Source organism: Artibeus jamaicensis, unplaced genomic scaffold (genome assembly GCF_021234435.1).
Source record: "Artibeus jamaicensis isolate MK-2021 breed Jamaican fruit bat unplaced genomic scaffold, CSHL_Jam_final contig_3126, whole genome shotgun sequence".
NCBI lineage: Eukaryota > Metazoa > Chordata > Mammalia > Chiroptera > Phyllostomidae > Artibeus > Artibeus jamaicensis.
The window spans coordinates 13,123,996-13,144,877 of NW_026521723.1; the positions used below are offsets into that span (position 1 = coordinate 13,123,996).

Consider the following 20,882-nt stretch of genomic DNA (forward strand, 5'->3'; position numbering starts at 1 on the left):
GAATAAGTCCCTCCTCAACATTGCTAAGAAGTTTTGATCAGAAGAAAATTGTAGAACCCGTCCAGGGATCCTACATTCAAGGAAGTTTTGGCTTTTGAAATGGAGATGATGGAACGATGGTTCTGAAAAATGGGGATAGTCCAGAGACCAAACTAGAGATGACAAACAACAGCTTAAAATGATAAGCTGGGCACAGCACTCTATGGTATTAGATTCTTGTTCAGAATCAGAGAGTTGAGAGTTGCCAGAGGTTTTAGAGATCTCACTCACATTCCTCACTTTCAGGATGAGCAAACCAAGAGTCAGGAAGTTTACATGACTTGCTTAAGTTCACATGGCTTGTTTGTGGCTGGACCCAGGGCTAAAAACAAATTCTCCTGACCTCCAATCCAGTACACTTTCCACCCCACTTTAAAGTTGTCATTTATCTTGGGTAGGGGAGTGTATTTTAAGTGGATTATTAACTTGACCTAAATTTCTTTTCTAATGCAGTCTTTTCAGAAAATTCATGTAATCCCTGAACTCATCTCTTTGATGACTCTTTAGGTATTAGTTGTTTAGATTCTAGAAAAATTACCTATGTCTGTTAAACACATCCGACATTTCAAAAAGACCCCAAGAGAAAGTGTGTGAGAGACATACTCCCAATTGAAGTGATTTTGTTCTCATTTGCAATATTCAGAATAGATATGTAGACATACAGGTCTACTGGATTAAGTAAAAGTAGTTATTTCCTAGGGTGCTTTAGCAGGATATTTCTCAAAGATATACCATATTCCTTTATCCCACAATATTTTATGATTAAGATGACAAATATTTCCCAGTGTCTTTGGTGGATGGAAAACAAAAATTGAGTAATATTTGTTCATTAAAGTGTAGTTGACATCTTTGGAGCTATTTCCAATAAGACATCTTAGATCATGAGTAAAAAGTAACAAAGAAGACTTTTGGGAGTTGATGCACCAGACGCAAGAACCTTTAACATTCCTTCCTCCCTATCTCATCATTTCCTTTGCTTTGGGGGTCACGTGAAGCTATTGTGGAAACAGCTAGGAGAAACTCTACTTAGGTCCTGAAGGGACAAAGAGGTGACTTCCTGTGCCTTGGGTGGGTTAGGAACCTCTAACACTTCCTGTGGTCTGCTTCCTTTTTCTGGGGCAACCTTGAGTTTGGGCCATTAGTCATACGTGTTCTCATTCTGAATGTGAAAAGCTTTGGCTTTTATTTATTTTAATCTATTTTTCCTTTATGATTCACAGGTTTAACTGAACTTGGGCCCTGCCTGAAAACTGAAGTTTACATTGTTTATATTATGTACACAAACTAGTGATTTACATTGATTTACACATGATTGGTGCCTAATTTATTAATCAGCACACATAATGTAAATACGCTGAAAGGAAATCAAGATTTTAAAATAAGTTTTTCATAATATCCATAAACATTTGCACTAGAATAATATTAACCCTAGTCCTAATGTGAACACCAGCTTCCTGGCCAGGAGGAAAGTAATAGACGTTGCTGGGTGAAGAATTCTTTCCTGAATTTCAGCTGGTCACATTTGACAGCATAGCTACACGCAAATGAGAATAGTTTTTGCTTTTCTTTCACTAGTACGCACATAAATGTAAACTCCATTTTGCATTTAGGGAGATGTTTACTGATCTTATGCCAACCACAGTGCAAAATTCACCACACTGGGGCAAATACAGTCTTTGTAGGAGAAATATTTTAAAAACTTAAGAAAGAAGGCTTTCTAAACTGATTTGAATTTTTTAACTCAGGGTCTTATCTCATTATTTTGTGGTATATTTAACTTTTGTCTCAAAATAATAGTAGTTATAGGTCAGATATTGCATTACATTTATATTTCTATAAAAATGATAGTAATTGAGAACTAAGACTAAATTTAAGCTAAAAGGATTTGAAGATAAAGAGAAAATAATCCCATGGAACATAGTCCATAAACAAATTCCTTTGAAATAAATAATAACAAAATGGAAAAAATGGGGCTCCATGACTTCCTAAGTGAAGCATAGCTCCTTTTTTTAAACCAAATTCAAAATTTTAAACCAAATTTAAACCAAATTGGTTTTTAAGCCAAACTCTTCTTTCTTTTAGGTTTCAACAGTTATTCTAGATTTGTCTTCTAATACACATAATATTGTAAATATAGCATCTGTAAAGATAAAAAATAATACATACACACATATATTATTTTTCCACAAATAATTCAAGGCCTATGAAAACCAAAATGAGAAATTCTGGGAGACGAGCCAATAGAAACAGTCAAACCACAATGAACCAGGGGACGGAAACTGTGACTTTGGAGCAGTTGAGAAGCTAACAACTTGGTAGGTGATAACTCAGATACACTTTCACGCTGAGGAGTCTAGTTTTTGTGTGCAAAGGAGGTAAGTCCATTTTTGGAGGAGAAACAGACTTTTGTTTCTGTCCTCCAAGAACATGAAAATCACGAGTACTTTTACAAGGTCTCTATGAATAACCCCAGCTGTCTAAATGAGTAGTTAAAAAATGCCCATAACAAGGGAGAAGTCTGTCTGAACTTGGGAGAAAAGGCAAAGGTCAATGGGACAATTCTTTCCAAGAAAAAACTCAATGGCTTTCCCGTAAGCCTCATTTCCTTTAGGGCTGAAGGATATTATGTCTCAAAAGAAGTAAGACAAATAGCTTCTGATGAACAATTATCCAGAATATATAATTTTGCAGTTGTAAAACCTAAGATTAGTTCTCATAGTTCAGAAAGTGCCCTGGGTCAAGGTTATTTCTTTTTTTTTAACTGGAAATTGAGTCTCAGGATTATGTTTTATGATGATGTTTCTTTTGCATGCAAATAACATTAAACATATTAGTTATTCAGATTAACTGATGCACTTCACTCAGTCTTCTTAATGATTTGCTTCTAACCTCTGGGTTCTTTCCAGTTCAGAGTTTAAGCTTGGATTACCAGTGGACAAGATTCTTGAGAGAATTTATAGCAATATGATGAACTAATGAACTAAATTCCAAGAAGTCCCATGTTCAGACTCAATTTCTTGGTGACAGTCCTGCGGCTTCTACCTTTTTCCTGACCTTTTTCCATTCTTCACATTGCTTAGAGACATTCTCAAACCTGTACGATTACTGGGGTTGATGTTTGCTCTGAAACAGGAGTCAGGATGACTTTAAAATTCCCAGAGCCTGCCAGAGATATATGCAAAAACCACACTATTCAATAAACGTTTGATTATGTTTAATATATGGTCCATTATATTAAAACTCAGGGAACAAACAGTGCCAACAAGGCAAAGACATTCCTTTCAGTGGAGAATTTCCTTCCATAAAATCAAGACCTTGTCCTTATGATAGGGTGGGGACAGTAAGAAATCTAGGCTTAGGATTAAAATCTGTGACCTGCCACCGAGATCTGTTTCTGAAACCGATACTGAACTGAATTAACTCCTGTTACTTTCCTGGTAGATCTTTAAATTAGCATGTATTCTTCTAAAGCTTCTACTTAAGGATGTGGCCAGCTCTTCATATATCTGGGGAACATTTATCATCAAGGATGATAAACTTTTAATCCTGCACTAAGAAGACCAAATTATTAGAGAAATCTCTGGTTGTAAGTTGACACTGCAAAGGAATGTGGCCAACCTTCCCTGTGTTTTTAGTAATTTCCTATCTATTGCAGGATTTGCCATAATCCTGTAATATGCTCTTAATGATGCTCATGCTCAATTTGTTCTTCCATTTTATGTCTAAATTATAAAATCATAAAAGAAAACTGGTGATAAACTTCTAAAAAAACAATAGAATCTCTTACAAGAGATTAAATACTGCTATCCAGGAGATTATTATGGTCATATTCATTGCAAAGAGCCTTGAATCAATATCTGTCGAGAGAAATTTTCCTTTTTTCCTTCTGCTGCCCTCCCTCCCTTCTTCCTTTCTTCCTCTCCTTCTTATTTGCAGTTATGAAATTTCCTGTTTTATAGCACATGACAGCTATTTCTTAGGTTTCAAAACTTGGTGAGGTACTATATTTGGCTTTGCTAAAACATGTCCAATTATGACCTTGATAATTATTGTCTGTCTTTTGATAAACTGAGTCACTTCCAATGTCTCCTACAGTGCTGGTTTCATGACAAAGCTACCTATGCACACAGAGCCAGCTCTCTTTGCAAGGTCTTTCCTGAGAAAATCCTTCTGTTCTCGTGATGATGCCCAGCTTTGTGGTAGGCATACAACTTCTGCATAAATTATTACATGTTTCCCAGCTCTTTTGGTTAAGACTCACTAACTCACATTTCAGTGGTAATGGCAAAATGATACTTTTTGATGTAGCCTTAAACAGCATACCCCACACCGTATCTTTTTTCAGGAGACTAGAAGCCAAAAGTTATCAGGGAAATTGGAATATAACTCCATTCCTAGTGGCCTGGCCTAGAATAATGATGGGGGACTATGGACAATGGTGCTGCAAACACTATCAGTGGAACAGACCGGAGATAACGTGGACAACCAGATAACGTATCAGCCTAGAACACCAGGGCAAAAATCTGCAGAGGAGCGCAGGAGTGCATTCCTTGTTGTCATGGTCCGTGCTTTATATTAGAGCTCCGTCCACTATCTCCACAACACGAGTAAGGATCCGAGCATCTATCCACTTCTGCTCTGCTCACTCTCATTGTGTTTTTCTCTGAAATAGGAAATTATCTCTGCTCAGGGGTATCCATGGGGCAAATGCAGTGTTACTTGAAGATGAGGGAGGGGGCAAAACGGGGCTGCTTGTGTCTCCAGGTGGCTCCTTATCCTTTCAGTGGGAGTTGACACTCGGAGACCTTCCTGCGTCTGGGGATGAACTCCGCACATGCTACTCTCCCTGCAGCAGAACGGGACCCAGCCTGCAGCGAGCCAGCAAATCTACGAATCCCTCAGACTCAGGGCACAAGCGTGAGACCAGAAACCTTCTCTCCTAAGTCGCCTCATCCACGTCACTGATTCCTCTACTGTTTGCTCACCCCATCAATAGTAGGCACTTTCATTTACAGTGATATTCTGAGTGACTCTCGACTGGGTTCTGATGATTGGACTAGGAGGAGTATGAGGTTCCGCCCTTCGAGGGGGCGCAGCTCGGGCTGAACACGCACTCAGGTCGCGGGACAGCCGTGGACTGGGGGCCGGGCCTCTGCTCCTGGCCTCTGCACCGCGCCCCCCAGCGGCTCGTCACAGCTGCGCCTCACAGTTACAATGCGGGACAGTATCTACAGCACGAAGTCTATGTACACATGGACCATTCCCTTGGCATGCTTTAGAGGGACACACACGCTCACACACATGTACACCCACATGAGAGCGAAAGACGTGAGCACGCACGCGCAGCGGAGAAATTAAAACGGCACTTCCTAGCGTTTGCGGCATGACTAGTGCTCAGGGGGGCGAGTGGGCAGGCGGGGTTGGAAGGGGGGTGTCTGGGATGGGTGTGGAGAGAGAGAACACACTGCAGGGGGGAGATGACCTTAGAGTTGGGGAGAGTGTAGGCAGAAAAGCCTGCTTGGATTTCACCGATAGTCTGAAATGGTTACGAGTCAGCTCAAATGAAAAACAATGAAAAGATGTGGGAAGTATACACACCAAAAGTAAGACCTTTTTTTTTTTTCCCCTCTGGCATGAAAAAGATGGAGGAAGGATGGAGTGTGAATGGGGGGTTAATGTCCATCGGGTACCTCTTCACTTGTCTTATTTTTACAACATCTGGATGTGGTCAGTGTGGCGTTCTCTTCACAGAGCATACATTTGCTTAGATATACACATATCCTGGCAGGACTTTCCCACCCTGCATTACACTCAAATATTTATTGATGGACTTTGAAGTTGTTTTTAAATGTATTTTCTTCTTCCTTTTCTTATTTCCCCCTTTATTTATAAACACACAAAGTTGTAAAATAAACAGTCTCCCCCCATCTCTCTCTCTCTCTCTGTCTCTCTCTCTCTCTGTATCCTGTGTGACGCATTTTTTGTGTTTTTTAAAATTATTTTAAAATTTTTATTCTATTAACATTTGCTGAGAAGGCAGAGCAGAGATGCTGCCAGCAGCCACAGTGGTACGGCCAGACTGATGGATCCGTTTATTCCTCTCACCGACCCAGGTCCTGCAGTGCAAAAGAGAGAGAGAGAGAAAAGAGAACAGTTACATCCAGCCCGCTCTCTGTTACAGCAGACTGCTGATGGTAGCAGAGGTAAGACCAGGCCAGGTACCGGCCCTTCCCAGTCAGTGCGCTACGTACAGCCCAGCAAGAGCTCACAATCTTTCCTGAATCCCTCTTGAGCTATAAACATCTTAAGGAGTATCACTGGTTGAAACACCTCTAAATATAAAATGCTCCATCAGAGAAAGCCCTAAACTGGCTGTCACTGATGCCTCTGATGGTACCACGGGTTCCTCCTCACTAGCCACCTCTTGCCCACTCTGCTCGCATGGCACCCGATGCCACCACTCATTAATATGCCAGGCATTGGTGAGGGGCCTTCCACAGCCAGACGTCAGCTCCTCCAGCCAATTTATCACAACATCTTCATCAATAAAACATGGAACCAATCTGTGATTCTCTTGTTTCTCGGGAGGGAAGCAGTAATTATTTATTGGTTATAGGGAGGGGAGCTGTTTCAAGGTGATATTGACTGGTGACACTTTAGCTGCAAGGTAGAAAATAAGTCAATTCATTGTAGGGTTTTAAGAGGAATCATGTGGTCTAAACTCTTTATTTAACACTTTAAAAATCAGAAGCAGCCCTGGCTGGTGTGGCTCAGTGGACTGAGTGTGGGCCTATGAATCAAAGGGTCACCAGTTCAGTTGCCAGTCAGGGCACCTGCCTGGGTTGGGCCAGGTCCCCAGTAGGGGGTGAGTGAGAGGCAATGACACATTGATGTTTCTCTCCTTCTCTTTCTCCTTCCCTTCCCCTCTCTCTAAAAGTAAATAAATAAAATCTATAAAAATAAAAAGCAAAGACAACCACAACAACAGGAAACAGTAAACAGACGTAAAGTGTTTAAGAGGCAGGTCCAAAGCAGAAGCAGAACTGAGACTTGAACTTGCCCAGAATTTATCCTGGAATGGCAGCCTGTGTGCTTTGCCTACAGTCACCCTGGTTTTCCCCACGTGGACATGACTTGGGGGGACCATGTGGCTATAGATCAAGAGGGAGATTGGGTTGGAGAGGAAAAGCGGAGACGTGATCCATGTGTTGAGAGAAAGAGGAGGACTGGGGAAGAAAATGTAGGTCTGAAGAGCTTGTCTTTTGTACTTTGCTTGTCCACTCTTCCCTTTTTTACAGTTTTGTTTGTATAGATCCATTATAAGAAGGAAATATTTGTATTTTTCACACTCAAGACTTTGGGATTTAAGGCTGTATACTTAGATGATGACATGCAAAAAACAGATCAGCGTGACTGTAATTATGAAGTTTTGAGGGCACATATGCAGATGAATGTGTGTGAACAAGTGTGTATGTGAGTGTGTGTGCATGTGCATTTAAACTTACTGCCCTGGCTGGTATGGCTTAGTGGACTGCCCCCGGCCTGTGAACCAAAGAGTTGCTGGTTCCATTCCCAGTCGGGGCACAGGCCTGGGTTGAGGGCTGGGTCCCCAGTCGCGGATGTGTAACAGGCAACCACACATTGACGTTTCTCTCCCTCTCTTTCTCCCTCCCTTCTCCTCAGCCTAAAAATAAATAAATAAAATCTTTAAAAAAATAAAATGACAATGGTTTGCAAGTATGATGGAAGCATCCTCTGGTATGTGAATGTTGACAAAACAGTCAACAGACATAGCAGATCAGAGGTAAAAGAACACGGAAAGTGTTGCATTCAAGAATATTTTTTATTCTATGTATTTTTGTAAATAATAATAGCAAGAGCAACCAAACAAAACCAGTAAACAATTACATAGCTCTTACTGCAAGGTACTGTTATAAATGCTTTACAGATATGAGCACACAACCATTCTGTGAGGCAAGTACCACTATGGCCCTGAATCACAGTGAGATAACAGCAAAGAGAGGGAGAATCACTTTCGCAAGTTCACACAGCCAGCAAGCGGGGTTTTCACCCAGGCAGCTGGTTTCAGCATCTGTGCCTGTCGCTGCTGAACAACGTAGTCACCCAGTGAAGGGGTGACAGCGAGTCTCTTGTGAGACATTTAGCAAATGAAATTTTTGTTTGTTCAAAGTAATAGCCAGAACAAACAAACCAACATGAAGGCATCCAGTATCTTTTTAAAAAAATGATTTCAATTGAATATTTGTACTAGAATGCCTTCTTAAAAATTAAAAACACTAGTTATTATAAAGATATGAATATATACAGACTTCAAACAGCATAGTTATAGTGTAAAAATGAGCTTTATTATATGTAAAGATAAGGAAATACAGATTAAATTTTTAAATATTCAAAGGCTATTGGATCATATTAATAAAAAGACATTTAGCTACCTCAGGTTCATGCCTTTTATGAGGAATTAAAGTGCAGGAAGATCAGGTATCCTGCATAAAGCACCTGACCAGGCCCTAGAATCCAGGTATTCTGAGTCTTAGATCAAGACCATTCCTCACCCGCTCCCTCCCTGGCCCCTGCCCCTGTCTTTTTTGCCCCCCGTACCTTTAAGCTCTGCTGATGGCAGGTCCCCAGGGCTCTGGCCTGATGGCCATTGAGTCCTTCTATGTGCTATAGATGGTGCAAGCTCTGTGGCACACTTGTTTGAATCGGTGCATCAGTGAGACTTCCAAAGTAGAAAAAGACTACACACAAATTGAGGCCATCCATGGCTAAACAAAAATGGTGTTTGTTTTGCTCTAGGTACAGTGTGAAACAGAAGGTTTCCATAAAGAGTCTAATTCTGCCCACTTCCTTAATCTCGTTTTGAGTGCTGGGGCAGTCATCTGTCATCTGTCATGCTCAGTCACCTGTCAGGCGCCGTGGAGGTGAGCATCACTTGGGAGCCTCGCCCTGCCGTTCCACGGGAAGGGCGGTGAATGTTTGAGAAAGCAGATTCTCTCATTGCAATATGGACATAGATGAGCCTAGACCAACATATGCAATATAACATTTTCTAATGTATGTGTACATGTCTATATGTAGATACAAAGAGAAGAATGTATGATTATGCATAGTCATATATACACATACGACATACACAGGTATTATCGGTCTTTTTGTACACATGATTCAGAATGAACTGTTACTTTTACATGGTATTCTGTGTTATATATAGGGATTCCCAGTAAATGACTGTATTAATAATCTTTAATCTTATCCTTAATAAAATTACTACATCTTTGAAGTGAAGCTTGTGGATTTGTTAAAGATATCTTCATCTCTATCAATTATTATTTATTAAGTGCTCTCAGATAGCTGTTTGATGTACTTATACGACTTGCTGTTTTCACAATGGGTTTTGAGAGTAAATAAATAGGCTAAAAAATGCAAGGGTGCATGGGTGACAGTTGGGGACTCATCACGAGTGTGTGTGCAATTATCCCCGTAGATAGGTATAGATGACTGTGCAGAAGAGTGCTTCAGTTAATGGCCATTTCGGGGAAAAATAATCAGCACCATCGCTAATTATGTTTTAGCTCATAGTTATGAAAATTCTGCTTATTTGTGGAAATGCAAATGATAAATCTTATTTCCCACACCAGATGGCCAGGCTCAGCAAGTCCTTTTATCTACAGACAGATAGAATGAAGGTAGTGTCTGCAAACACAATGTAGCCTTAAGACTAGATGGGTGACTAGAACCACGGTTCAAGAATTGCTACATGCTCTTCATATAACAGACAAATAGCGTATCTTGGTTGTTAGCCACATTCTATATGCATGTATGTGTGCACACACTTCCATGCATGGTTTCTGGTAAACTTTCAACATACGGTAGCAGAATCATCATTTTTATTAACTATAGATGTTTGGATTATCCCTGAATCAATGGATTGGTTTTTGAATCGGGTCAAGGCTTTTAATGTTTGACCCAAAGGGGCCAAATGCAGCTGCAAGACTAAAGATTTTGAGTCAACTCACCAGGCCAAGGCGCTCAGCCCAGGACAGGATGGTTAAGTGAGACGGCATCCAGGTGAATGCTGGGCCCATGGACTTGGCCATGGCAGTGCTTACAAAGGAAATTAGTTCTAGCGACTAAGGGCAAAACCGATAAAGCATCCTGAAACTGAGAAATGTGAGTCTGTTTTGGCAAGGCGTGTGCACTACGGAGCTGAAGCGGGAAGGACAGGTGATTTTTCGGCACCAGCTTTAGAGAGTATGCTCTGACAGACAGTTTGTGATTCAAGTCTGATTGACACATTTCTGTTGCTTCTCCTGGGTATTTACGGCTCGTTTCCTGGACTGGGAACTACATTCATTCAGAATAACCATTAGTCACAGCCTCAGTGGTTGTTGGGCGACCTTTCGTCCACTAAGCAGTCGAGGTCCATCCTAATCGTCTCCCTGTGCGTCATAGTTCAGCCCTACGAGAGAAGGTGGCCAGGCAAATTTAAGTTTGAATTATTCTTAGAATTAATCACTAAGGGCTGCCTGAGTGACTGAAAATAAGACAAAAACCCAAACAATACACGAAACAATAGTTAAGTGAAAGAGAAAAATAATCTCCTAAATCTCTCCTAGTAGGTGTTATCCGTTGTGCAGACGGAGGCCGCAGCCGGGCTGGGAAGCCCTGATTCAAGGGAGACCTGAAAGGACGGACTTTGGCGCCACCTGCCCTCCAGGCTCCGCCAGTACAGCTTCCTCTGGTGAAGGAACTCGGCGGATTGGAGTCTGTACTGTCGTCTGGGCTGGACCAGATCGGAAGAGGAGATATATATTGACGTTTCCTTCGAACATGGTGTCTTAGCATTAAATTTGAGCTCCTTCTACATAACTCTGTATGCACTACCTACCCTCTCCATGAAGTGTGTCTTGGGCAAGCCTGAAATATTCTCACAGTAAAATTGGAATTGTCATCTTTTCCATCAAAACAGCATCAAATATTTTGGCATGAAAAATTGTGAAATTTTAGGCCAGTATTTAGAATTACTTTGGGTGACACTAGGAATTTATCTCAATTGTCCCTGAAATAAAACAGAGAAAACATCCTATGTGTTATTTCTCCATCCACACCAAAGCCCTGAAGTGTTATGTTCCATTCACTACTTTAAGATTCTACTGCAGTTGATAATCACGGCTCTGGGGAGAGAAGGGCTGAACTGGATAGCACCTTATATTTCTTGCCCCAAATGATGTTGGTCCTATACATATATTTCTGGTTGCCTTCTGGGAGGACTGGTTGGAGCTGGCCATAAGCAAAGTGCTGGACATTTCCTGAGAGTAATCAACACAGTGTCCCTAATCTCTGTGGTTCTTGGTCACTGGTGGGGACTAAACCCCACAGGTTTTCACTGTTGATAATGATCTTGGTTGTCTCATCTCCTCTGAGGCTCAGAGAAGAAGATACATCACATGAGATAATCACCAATCCACGGGGGCAGCCCCAACCACTTAAGGAGGGTGGTGTCTGGACATGTAGGTTCCTCTGTGGCTCTGGTCTGAAGCTTTCTGTTGGATGTGTAAAGCGGGTATCTCTGAAGGAGTAATTGTCTGCATTTTACTAATTGTTTGCATTTTAGGGTCCATCTGCTCACACTTTAACCTGACTGCACTGTCTTTGTTGGGGAAAGTGTGTGAACCACAGGCCACATGGCTGATGGAACTCTGTGGGGCGGTTGGAGGGCCCCAAAAGACACATCCCGGGAGACCCAGGGGACACTGAGGCAGGAGGGAGGATGAAATTCTCAAGGGCTTCCTTTTAGGAGATGCTGCTCTATTTTCCTTAAAAATCCATCAACTCGAATAGTGGACGAGGAGCGGGGAAAGTAGTCTCTGTGTCTCTTCTGAGAGTCCTATCACTGGACCGTGAGCCTTTCCAACAGCACAGCTCCATGAGAATCACCGTGGACGCGTAAGACAAGAAACGTGGTTCAAAAGCATGTAATTTTCAAAACTATAGAGTTGATATGGGTTGGACCAGGGGCTTTTTGTAAAGCAGAAAGTTTGCAATTTGGGGGAAGTAGTGACAAATGTGTCATGGAAATTATCATTACAAATTATTGAGACGAAATAGACTCCACCGTCTAAGACCCCAACACACTGCCAATGAATTTTAATTTAAACATGTAGAAGGTAATTAGAAATAAGGACCATACCTTTTTGCTTGAAGTTCACGGTGGTGCCAATTTCTAAAAAAGAAACATTTAGCAAAACAAAAACAGATAAAAAAATGCTTTATCAATTGTGAATAAGCACAAAAGTAGTCTGGTGCTCTCCACCGAACAGAGAATGAGAGATAGGGCAGAGAACCAAGTAGAACCCCATGTTGACAGACACTGAAAGAAAGGTACCACCAGAGACGGAGAAAGGAAGAGATGGAAAGAGACCGGTGGGCTGGAACCAACGCTGTGAGGCTGGAGAGGCACAGTCAGCTTGTAACTACGACTACTGGCTGCTGTGTGTTGTCTGCATAGACGGGTCCGAGGACTCTGTGCATGGCATGCGGATGAGCTCTTGACAGTGCTCTGGCGAAGGGTCAGGATGTGTGTGTCTCCCAACACTGTCCTACCCGCTTGCCCCTGGTTTGTTCCACTCTTTCTTTTCTTCTAACAAGCTAAATGGATTTCAATTTTAAAACATTAGCAGTTGCTGTTTCATCAGCTTGGAATGTTCTTCCCCCAGATCTCTGCCTGGCTCGCTCCGTCACTTCATTTGGATTTCTGCTAAAATGTTTTAGTTGCCAATTCAGGGAGGGCTTCTTTCCTCACCTTATCAAAATGGTTCCCTTTTATATCTTCTATTCCTTCACCCTGGTTTACTAACATTAAAGCACTTATCGCTGCCTGGCAGCATGTTACACCTTGACTTAGTTGCTTGTCTAGAGTTTATCTCGTCCATTAGGTGCTTCAGAGGGCAGCAATGGCAACTGTCTGTCAACCAAGGGGTCCCTGGGGCCGAGATCAGAGCCTGGAGGTAGGTATTCAATATGTATAAATACATCTCAGGATTGTAAAAGCTCAACTAGGTCGCATACCTGTATTCCCTCTGAAGTACACTTATCAACTTACCCAGAATACTTTGAGAATACTGTAGAAGTAAATATGGAACTTCTACACAGGACACCACTTTGAACTTGAGGACAGACCGAGTGCCTAGTCTCACACAGGAACCCAAACCATGGTTGTAGGATACAATTTTCTTCTCGAAGATCTGGACAGAGCCTTGCATTACCTCCGAGTAACATGCCTTGACTGAGGAAGTAAATTGACTACACTCTGAAACCAAAGAGAATCTTTTGAACTAGACATCTAGTCACCTCCTTGCTCAGCTTGAATCTCATGGATGCTTTCTTGGGCTTCCAGGATAAACACCGACATTCTTGGTAGGACATCCATGGCCCCACCCCTCGCCTCTCCAGCTTCATCAGTGTTTAGCATCTCTGCCACCCACACCCCACGCCTTCCTCCCCCTCCGTGGCACCATGCTTCCTCTGAAATAGGTCCTATGGCCCAATAATACCTCCACTACAAATGCCACTCTTCCTTCAGAACGCAGTTAAAACTTCCACCGGGAAGTCAGTCTCCGTGGTAAAATGAAGTCCCTTTGTCATACGCTCCGCTCTCCCTCAGAACACTCATTTCAGCTTTAGTTTCAGATACGCTTGTCTGAAATTTTGATTACTGCCCATTTGCACCCCTGGAATGGGAGAGCGGTGGGAGCCAGGGCTGCCTCCTCGACTGTCCCCCGGGGGAGCACACCTGATGGAATGCTCAATGGGCCACGGCAGAAGATCTAGAATCAATGAAATAGAAGAATAACTGTATGCCAAGCATCCTCCTAACCGAGAATTGGAGACTCTGTTAAAACCACAGAGAATGTGAATAGCTAAATTCTTTATTCTGTGACTGCAAACAAAGAAGCCAGATCTTCAGAATTAGGTCTGCAAAGTTTCTGAGGTTCAGTGCAATCTATTAATCCCTTCGCTTACGGATTTTTCATTTGTCCACCCAAAGAAGGTCCTACGAAGAGGCCCTCAAATAGCATACTGTTTTCTGGAATTCTTAAGTTGGGTATAAGGAGAGTGTCATTGTCTCAGTGTCTGGAGCCTTGAAAACGTTTTGCTGTAATTCAGTATTAGCAAAACTAGTGTCAGCCAGGCTATTCCTAAGTGCAAGCTGTGTGTGTGACTACTCGTAGGGACAGTTCCCTGAACTGGTCGGAGGCAGGGTGGATGGGAAGCCCAGTGTCAAAGCTTTTCTGTGTCATGCTTCTCGGCGGACTTCCAGATGCAGTCCAGTCACCGGCCAGCACCCACCCTCCTGCCCTCGAAGGGCTGGTCAGGTACTTGTGGAAGGAAAGACTGTATTCTGGATGAAAATCTAGACAGAATGATGGAGGGAGAATTTTGATCCTGTCTTAGCAGAAGCCGGCCACCGATGTCGCTCTCGCCCCAGATGTGTAGCCAGGTTCTCGTGAGATCACACACACCAGCGGCTCCCTGTGGACCACACTGATCCCTGCCCTTTCGACTGTATATGAAACACCCTGACACTCATTTTCTTTCATGATGCTTGCTTTAGGGACTCTTTGAAATCAACATACTGCATTAAAAATTGTTGAAAAGGTACTAGATAGTGAATACGCTCATCACGATATGAGGAAACCGAGGCCCAGGCAGGCGAATCGGTTCCCCAGGGGCACACAGGTAGCCTGAGCTGAGACTGTGCTTCAAGGCTCCCAGCTCCCCAGCCAGGACCCCGTCCGTTTCTCCCCGCGCCCCTCTGGTGGGTTTATGGAATCAAGACTGCGTAGGCCGAGTGTATAAACCTCTAGGGTGATCACTGGGACGCTGAAATGATGCAGTGTTGACTGGGAGAGTTTGGCGCTGATCTTCGGTGCTTCCCTTCTTTCTTTGGTCAAGCCTTCTGACTTACAGACTGTTCAGATTTGTAAGGACCTTTCAAGGTCACAGAGTGGTGCTCTTCACCCCCGGGGAGTGTGGATTCCCGATGGGACCATCGTTATGTAAAGGACACGTGGTAAAGGATCCCCTGTTCCTTCCCTGGTCCACAGGCCTCACGGAATAACCACGAGCAGTAGTTCAGGAGCCTGGGCAGCGGGGGAGACCAATAGTTTTGCTCAAACTGGAAAAAATCATGTAACTTCTCTGCCTCAGTTTTATCATTTGTAAAAATAAGTTTAGTTAACATGTTTCTTATAAATTTGTGCTATCAACTAGGTAAGTTAATTATTATATGGAGGATGCTGCCAGACACATATTAGGTGCTCAATAAATAAGAGTGTCAGTTTTGTGGTACATGCCTTCTTCAAAGGACTGTCAGTGAAAGTTTGGTGAAAAAAAATCTTAAATTAAAAAAAATTGATTTTAGAGAGAGGAAGGGAAAGGAAGCAAATAGAAATGTCAATTAATTGTTCCACTTATTTAAGCTTTCACTGGTTGATTCTTGTATATGCCCTGACTGGGTATCGAACCCATGACTTTGGCATATTGGGACAATGCTCTAACCAACTGAGGAACCCAGCCAAGGCTTGAGAAAAATGTATCTTAACAAGTAAGCCCTGGCAGTGTAGGTTCAAAAAATTAAAAAAATTAAATATACTGCAACAATACAGATGAAAAAAATGCTGGGGGAAGCTAGCACAATGAAGTAATAGGGAAGCAGATTGATTAGGCAGCGTCTTGGTCAGAAGTAAACAACTAATGTGCTTTGGTTAACTGGTCATTGGCACAGGCCTGGGTAAGAGTCTCTATGTTCTAAACAGAACTCTTTAATTGGTCTCTAATCAATTAAAAATAATTCATTAAAAGAAGGACTGAAAAGCATCGCCAAAATATTACTCTCTATGAGAAAAACATCATAAGAATCATAAAAATATACATTTTCTTGAAATATTTTTAAAGAGCAAACTAGCTTACCATTTAAATTTTTGGAAGTACTCATTACTGTAATAAATGAACTGGCTTATGAAATACTAATGATATTAAGACTCAGAATTCCATTTGCCTTTAGGACAAGAGAATTAAGTGCTTATTTGGTACTATTATTTCTTATCATCTTCTGTTGGAATAGAACATTATTCTCTTCAGGAGCAAAAATCATATTTTTGTGCCTGGCTCTTTGAAAAACCTGGTTGTGTGCTGCCATCTTGTGGTAATACTAAGACATGCTCCTAAGTACTGTAGAAGGAACACCTTTGTCCACCAGGTGGCAGTAGTTGGAAAAAATAAAATAACATTCCTTTTTTTCAGTCAGAGCAGGACTGAAACTTTACTCTCCAGAAAAGAGTATTTCATATTGTTATATACAAGAAAAAAATATTTTAATTTTTAACAACTAGAAATTATTTTTCCGTTGTAAAGGTGATCTCAGGTTCTTGAGAAAAACAGCCTTGCTAAGGATATTATTTTTGTGGGTATTGCCTTGACACTCATTAGAATATACCTAAAACTCATGATTTATGCCTTTCAGAGATACTTCTCACACGTATGGCTTTAGAAAACACACTTAACAAGTAAGCATGGCAGGGCAGGTCCAAATAATAAAATGAAAACATAAATCTACTGTAGCTATACTTTGGGGGAGTCTAGTACAGGGAAAGTTCTATAATTCTCTGGAAGCATTATTTTAATATGCCTAGATATTACCTCCTGATGAGAGGGTACAAGCAGGCAATGGGGAAAAATTAATACTAGAAAAGGGAAATGTCTTGATGAATTTATTTATGCTGAACCATCTTTGACTTTGACTTGCAGAATCTTTATACCCAGTCATGTTAAATAAACCTGCAGCATGAAGAAGAGCCGATTGATTCAGCCTCTCCCACTGGCACGGACAATACCTTCCTGTTCACTACTGCAGCCTCAGCTCAGTATTTCTCTAGCAGAGTAAGTGGCCAATAGATTGGCTGAATAAATGTCCGAGTGCACGAATGAATGAACGGATGAATGGAGTGAATGAATGAGAGAATGAATCAATTAAAACCTCAAGAGCTGCCCTAGCTAACATTCTAGGCAGGGGAAAGTTCTAGTCTCCTTTTGGAACCGCCATGCCTTAATCCCTGCGCAGAACTGTTCTGGGGAATGTAGCCATTTGAAGAACCAGGTGGGGCCAGGAGGGCCTTTCTTCAGTCCAAAAATCTTGGCAGGTAGAAAGTTTTCTGGAAAGCTGAGCTTTGTTGAAGAATATCCTTGTGATTGATGAAAATGTACACCTTAGAAAATAAAAATCCAAGCTGCTTTTTTGTTCAGAGGCCAGAAGATTTACTCTTTTTCTCTTACCTCTCTATTACGCGGTGTGCCTAGTTTTCTCAGTCTGAATCTCTCTCTCTCTCAATTAGAGTGAGTATTGTGAAGGTGAGAAACGATTCATTAGAAACTCTAGAGTTTAAAGTTTGGTAACTCGCTAATTACCTGAGAAAATTTTCATATTTACGTTTATGAACAATTTTGGCATTTTGCCTGCTCTGAGTTCTGTCTGGGAGAGGAGACAAGGGCACCACAAGCCCCGAGAGAAATGATTGGTCTTCAGTGCTTCGACTCTCCACAACTTCCCTCCAACCCTCTGCTTGTCGGCGTTCGTTCCCACCCCCTTGCGGCACACATACAGTGTGGGGGTTCGCATTGTTCGCACAGGTTTTCTAATTTCGGGGTTTTACTTGGACGTAAATGGCTCGTTTTTTAACCTTCCACAGCCATCTGAACAAGGAAACAGTCCGTCCTCTGTGTGTAAGGCACAGCTCTGTCTGGAAGGCCAGCCTCAGGATGTGCCACAGGTTTTGGAAATGACGTATTAGAGAACTAAAGTAATTAATGGCACTCCTTTTTTTCTAGACCAGAATGAGTAAGCAAAGAGGGAGAGTCTAAATTCAAAAAGGATTTTGCACTCCAGTTGCCTGGAAAAACTGAGAGAGGAAGGGGGTTAAAATCACAAGGAAGTTTAATAAGAGGAAACACAGGAGAAGATTCATCTCGCGCTGATGCTGAGGGCATAACCTGGGGCAGGTGGCGCCATGGGAGTTTATGGGTTTTGTACTCTGAGTTTTATATTTTTGCCAAGGTTTTGAAAAATAAAACCTTTATTATTATAGTGGCTTAACATGGAGACTTTTTTATTAATTCAATTTTCAAAGCCACACTTTGAAATTTATTAATTTCTTTCTTGGAGGCTTCTCCATTGTACTCAGAGGGTTTAGGGATTAGTGGCTTCAGCTTACAAGTATGATGATTATTTTTTCTTTGGCATAGAAAAAGATATGCCTGTGATTTCTGTTTGGATTGTTTCAGTTTTTTATTTTCTCCCACACACTACATTCAAGTTGTATAAACCCTAATGCCTAATATTTCTACAGTAATATTCTCTAAGAATCATAGTAATCAATCTAGGTCTAGTTTAGGAAGAAAAAGCCAAAGGAGAGAAATAGGTCTAATCTGCAAGGTTAAGGTTATTCATGTTGTTTAAGTTAGTTCATGGATGGGACCATTACCGTGACTACTAAGAGAATTGATCAGATTGGCTTGGAAAATGAAGAAGTCTTAATGCATTGTTAATATTTGAGACAGGAGGTTGGCCTTCCTCAGCTAGATTTGGCTCCTAAAAGGATCCTACACTTTACCTTCAAATACAAAGGCCTTTTCTCTGAGAGTTGATTTCAGGTGTTTGCTGCTGTTTCGGGTACAGCAGGGACATGAGTGATTAACCTGAGTGTTGGTCACCTTGGACAGGTGGTGATAACTTCCCATTGGATGAGTGAAGAAATCCAAACCAAAGTCATAATTTCTCCTCATATAACATCAATAAACTAATTGAGACTCACTCCTTATTCTCATTATTAGCGGACCAACCTTCTATAACCTGAATGTTCCATACTGAAGAAAACCAGAAAAAAAAAGTTTTTTTAAATAAAAGATAATTTCATTAAAACCAAAAAGAGACACATTTATACAAGGAAAAACGTTGTTATACCAATTTAGAGAGAGAATGGAGGAGCTCCCACATCTGAAAGGGGGATTCTTACTGGAAATCCTGGAGATGACACAAGGAAAATCTCTTTTAGGTCAGAGGAAGGAAATCTCTCGTAAAATGAGTCAGGTTGGATGTGGGGCCTGGAAGGGCTGTGAGTGGGCCAGTCGGAGGCAGCCCCGGCCTGGGGCCAGCCTCTGCCATGGCCTTGAACCGTTCACAGAAACATGCCCCGTCTCCGAGACGGCAGGAAATAGAGAACCGTTCAGGAGGTTTAACTTGAATATTTTACAGTACGCCGACAGCTCAAACACTCAGATAAAACATTTGTTTATATCATATTAATGGAGTTATCTCTGAGGAAAGAGCTTCTATATGATCTATATGATCGGCGGTTTATTCTTTATAGTTTCATAAATTTTCAAATTCTTCCATAATGAAAATGTATTATGGAATAATTTATTATCAGAATAGAAACCTACTTATAAAAACAAATCAATGCATTAAAAATACCCTCTACATCTGGGGGAAGTTAATAATCAATTTCTGATCATTTGGCTTTGGGTTGACATTATTACAAAAGATTGAATCTTTCCCCCCACTTTTCAGTTGCCTGGTATCATATAGAAACCCAGACGGGGTTGGGGGGGCTAATTTTTGTAAAGGAACATAGTCCCAACTGCATTAAATTGTGAGGTAATAAGAAATGTGCTCCATGGGCGGTTGAGGTCCTTCTGACTGCAGGCCTCGCGTACTTGCCCTGCAGAGAGAGTGGAGGCGTGTGATCTGCCCGCCGTAGCCGCGGGCCCTGCTCGGGGACAGCAGGCCGGGGACAGCAGGCCGTGTTCCCGGAAGTGCGGTCTCGCCACCGCAAGTCGCTTAGAGCAAGTCCACTATCTCAAATCCTGCGGGTTTCTTATTTAGCCCGAGAGGTTTAATTTTTAATAGTCAATGAATTGAAGTATTAGAGAATGCTCAAGAGGCTAAGTTTAATAGAGGGGTTTCCCTGGGCCATTCCACCTAAAATTTTGCTTAAGGTTAGAAAAACTCCAGAAGTACACTTATTTGAATCAGCTGTCAGTAAGGGATTCAGGCTCCAAATGCAGTTTCTATCTTAAGAAAGCTGTACTGGTGCCCTTGGGCCTGGGATGCGCCCATTACCCCTGGGGGTAGTACCCTGGCCCTTTATCCCTGGTTGGAATTAAAGACCAGTTATCTCCTAATTAAGTGAGATCAGGAACTACCTCCCAGCCCTGGTGGCTGGTGCATCATTTTCCGTGTTTAAAAACAGGAATTTTAAAGCCTTTCGTGCCTTCATTTATTTGACTTGCTGAAAAGGATTAAAAGCATAGGTTTAGGTAGGTCTCTAGAGATTTTCTCCCTTTCTGCTTTTCTTCATCTCTTTCTGTCTCTCAATCCTAAATTGTTTTTGGAATACATTATAGATTCGCATTCTAAGGGATTCAAGACTGCCTTTAATCCATGCGATGTGCATTTTTACTTTACATGTTTCAAAATTTAAAACATTCAAATAACATGAAATGAGGTATCTGGCCTATGGAATTTGAAAGCAGAGATAACCTGTGAATTTATGAGATTTCCTCTGGGGCTTTAAGACTCTTGGAAATAAGAAGGTAAGGGATTAATAATAGTGGTATATTCCTGGTTTACCTGGGACCCACATGCCTTGTACTAACCACAGGATTTGGTAAAGGCAGGTCTGCTTTGGGCTCCTCTCAGTGGCTTTATTATTCAGACTGCCAGGGTCCATCTGTAACTCCAAACATAACATCAAAGCCAGGTTCTG

The 20,882-nt window shown here is 41.7% G+C and overlaps 1 protein-coding gene across 2 annotated transcripts in view; it reads right to left on the reverse strand.

The window, feature by feature from the left end:
• Positions 1-2,116: 2,116 nt before the first annotated feature.
• LSAMP (limbic system associated membrane protein) overlaps positions 2,117-20,882 on the reverse strand; it is a 637,805-nt gene continuing 619,039 nt past the window's right edge. For both annotated transcript variants that reach the window (XM_053663164.1, XM_053663163.1), the window contains one exon: positions 2,117-6,155. In XM_053663164.1, coding sequence (XP_053519139.1) covers positions 6,058-6,155 — 98 coding nt within the window. In that variant the 3' untranslated portion in view covers positions 2,117-6,057. The remainder of the gene's footprint in view (positions 6,156-20,882) is intronic.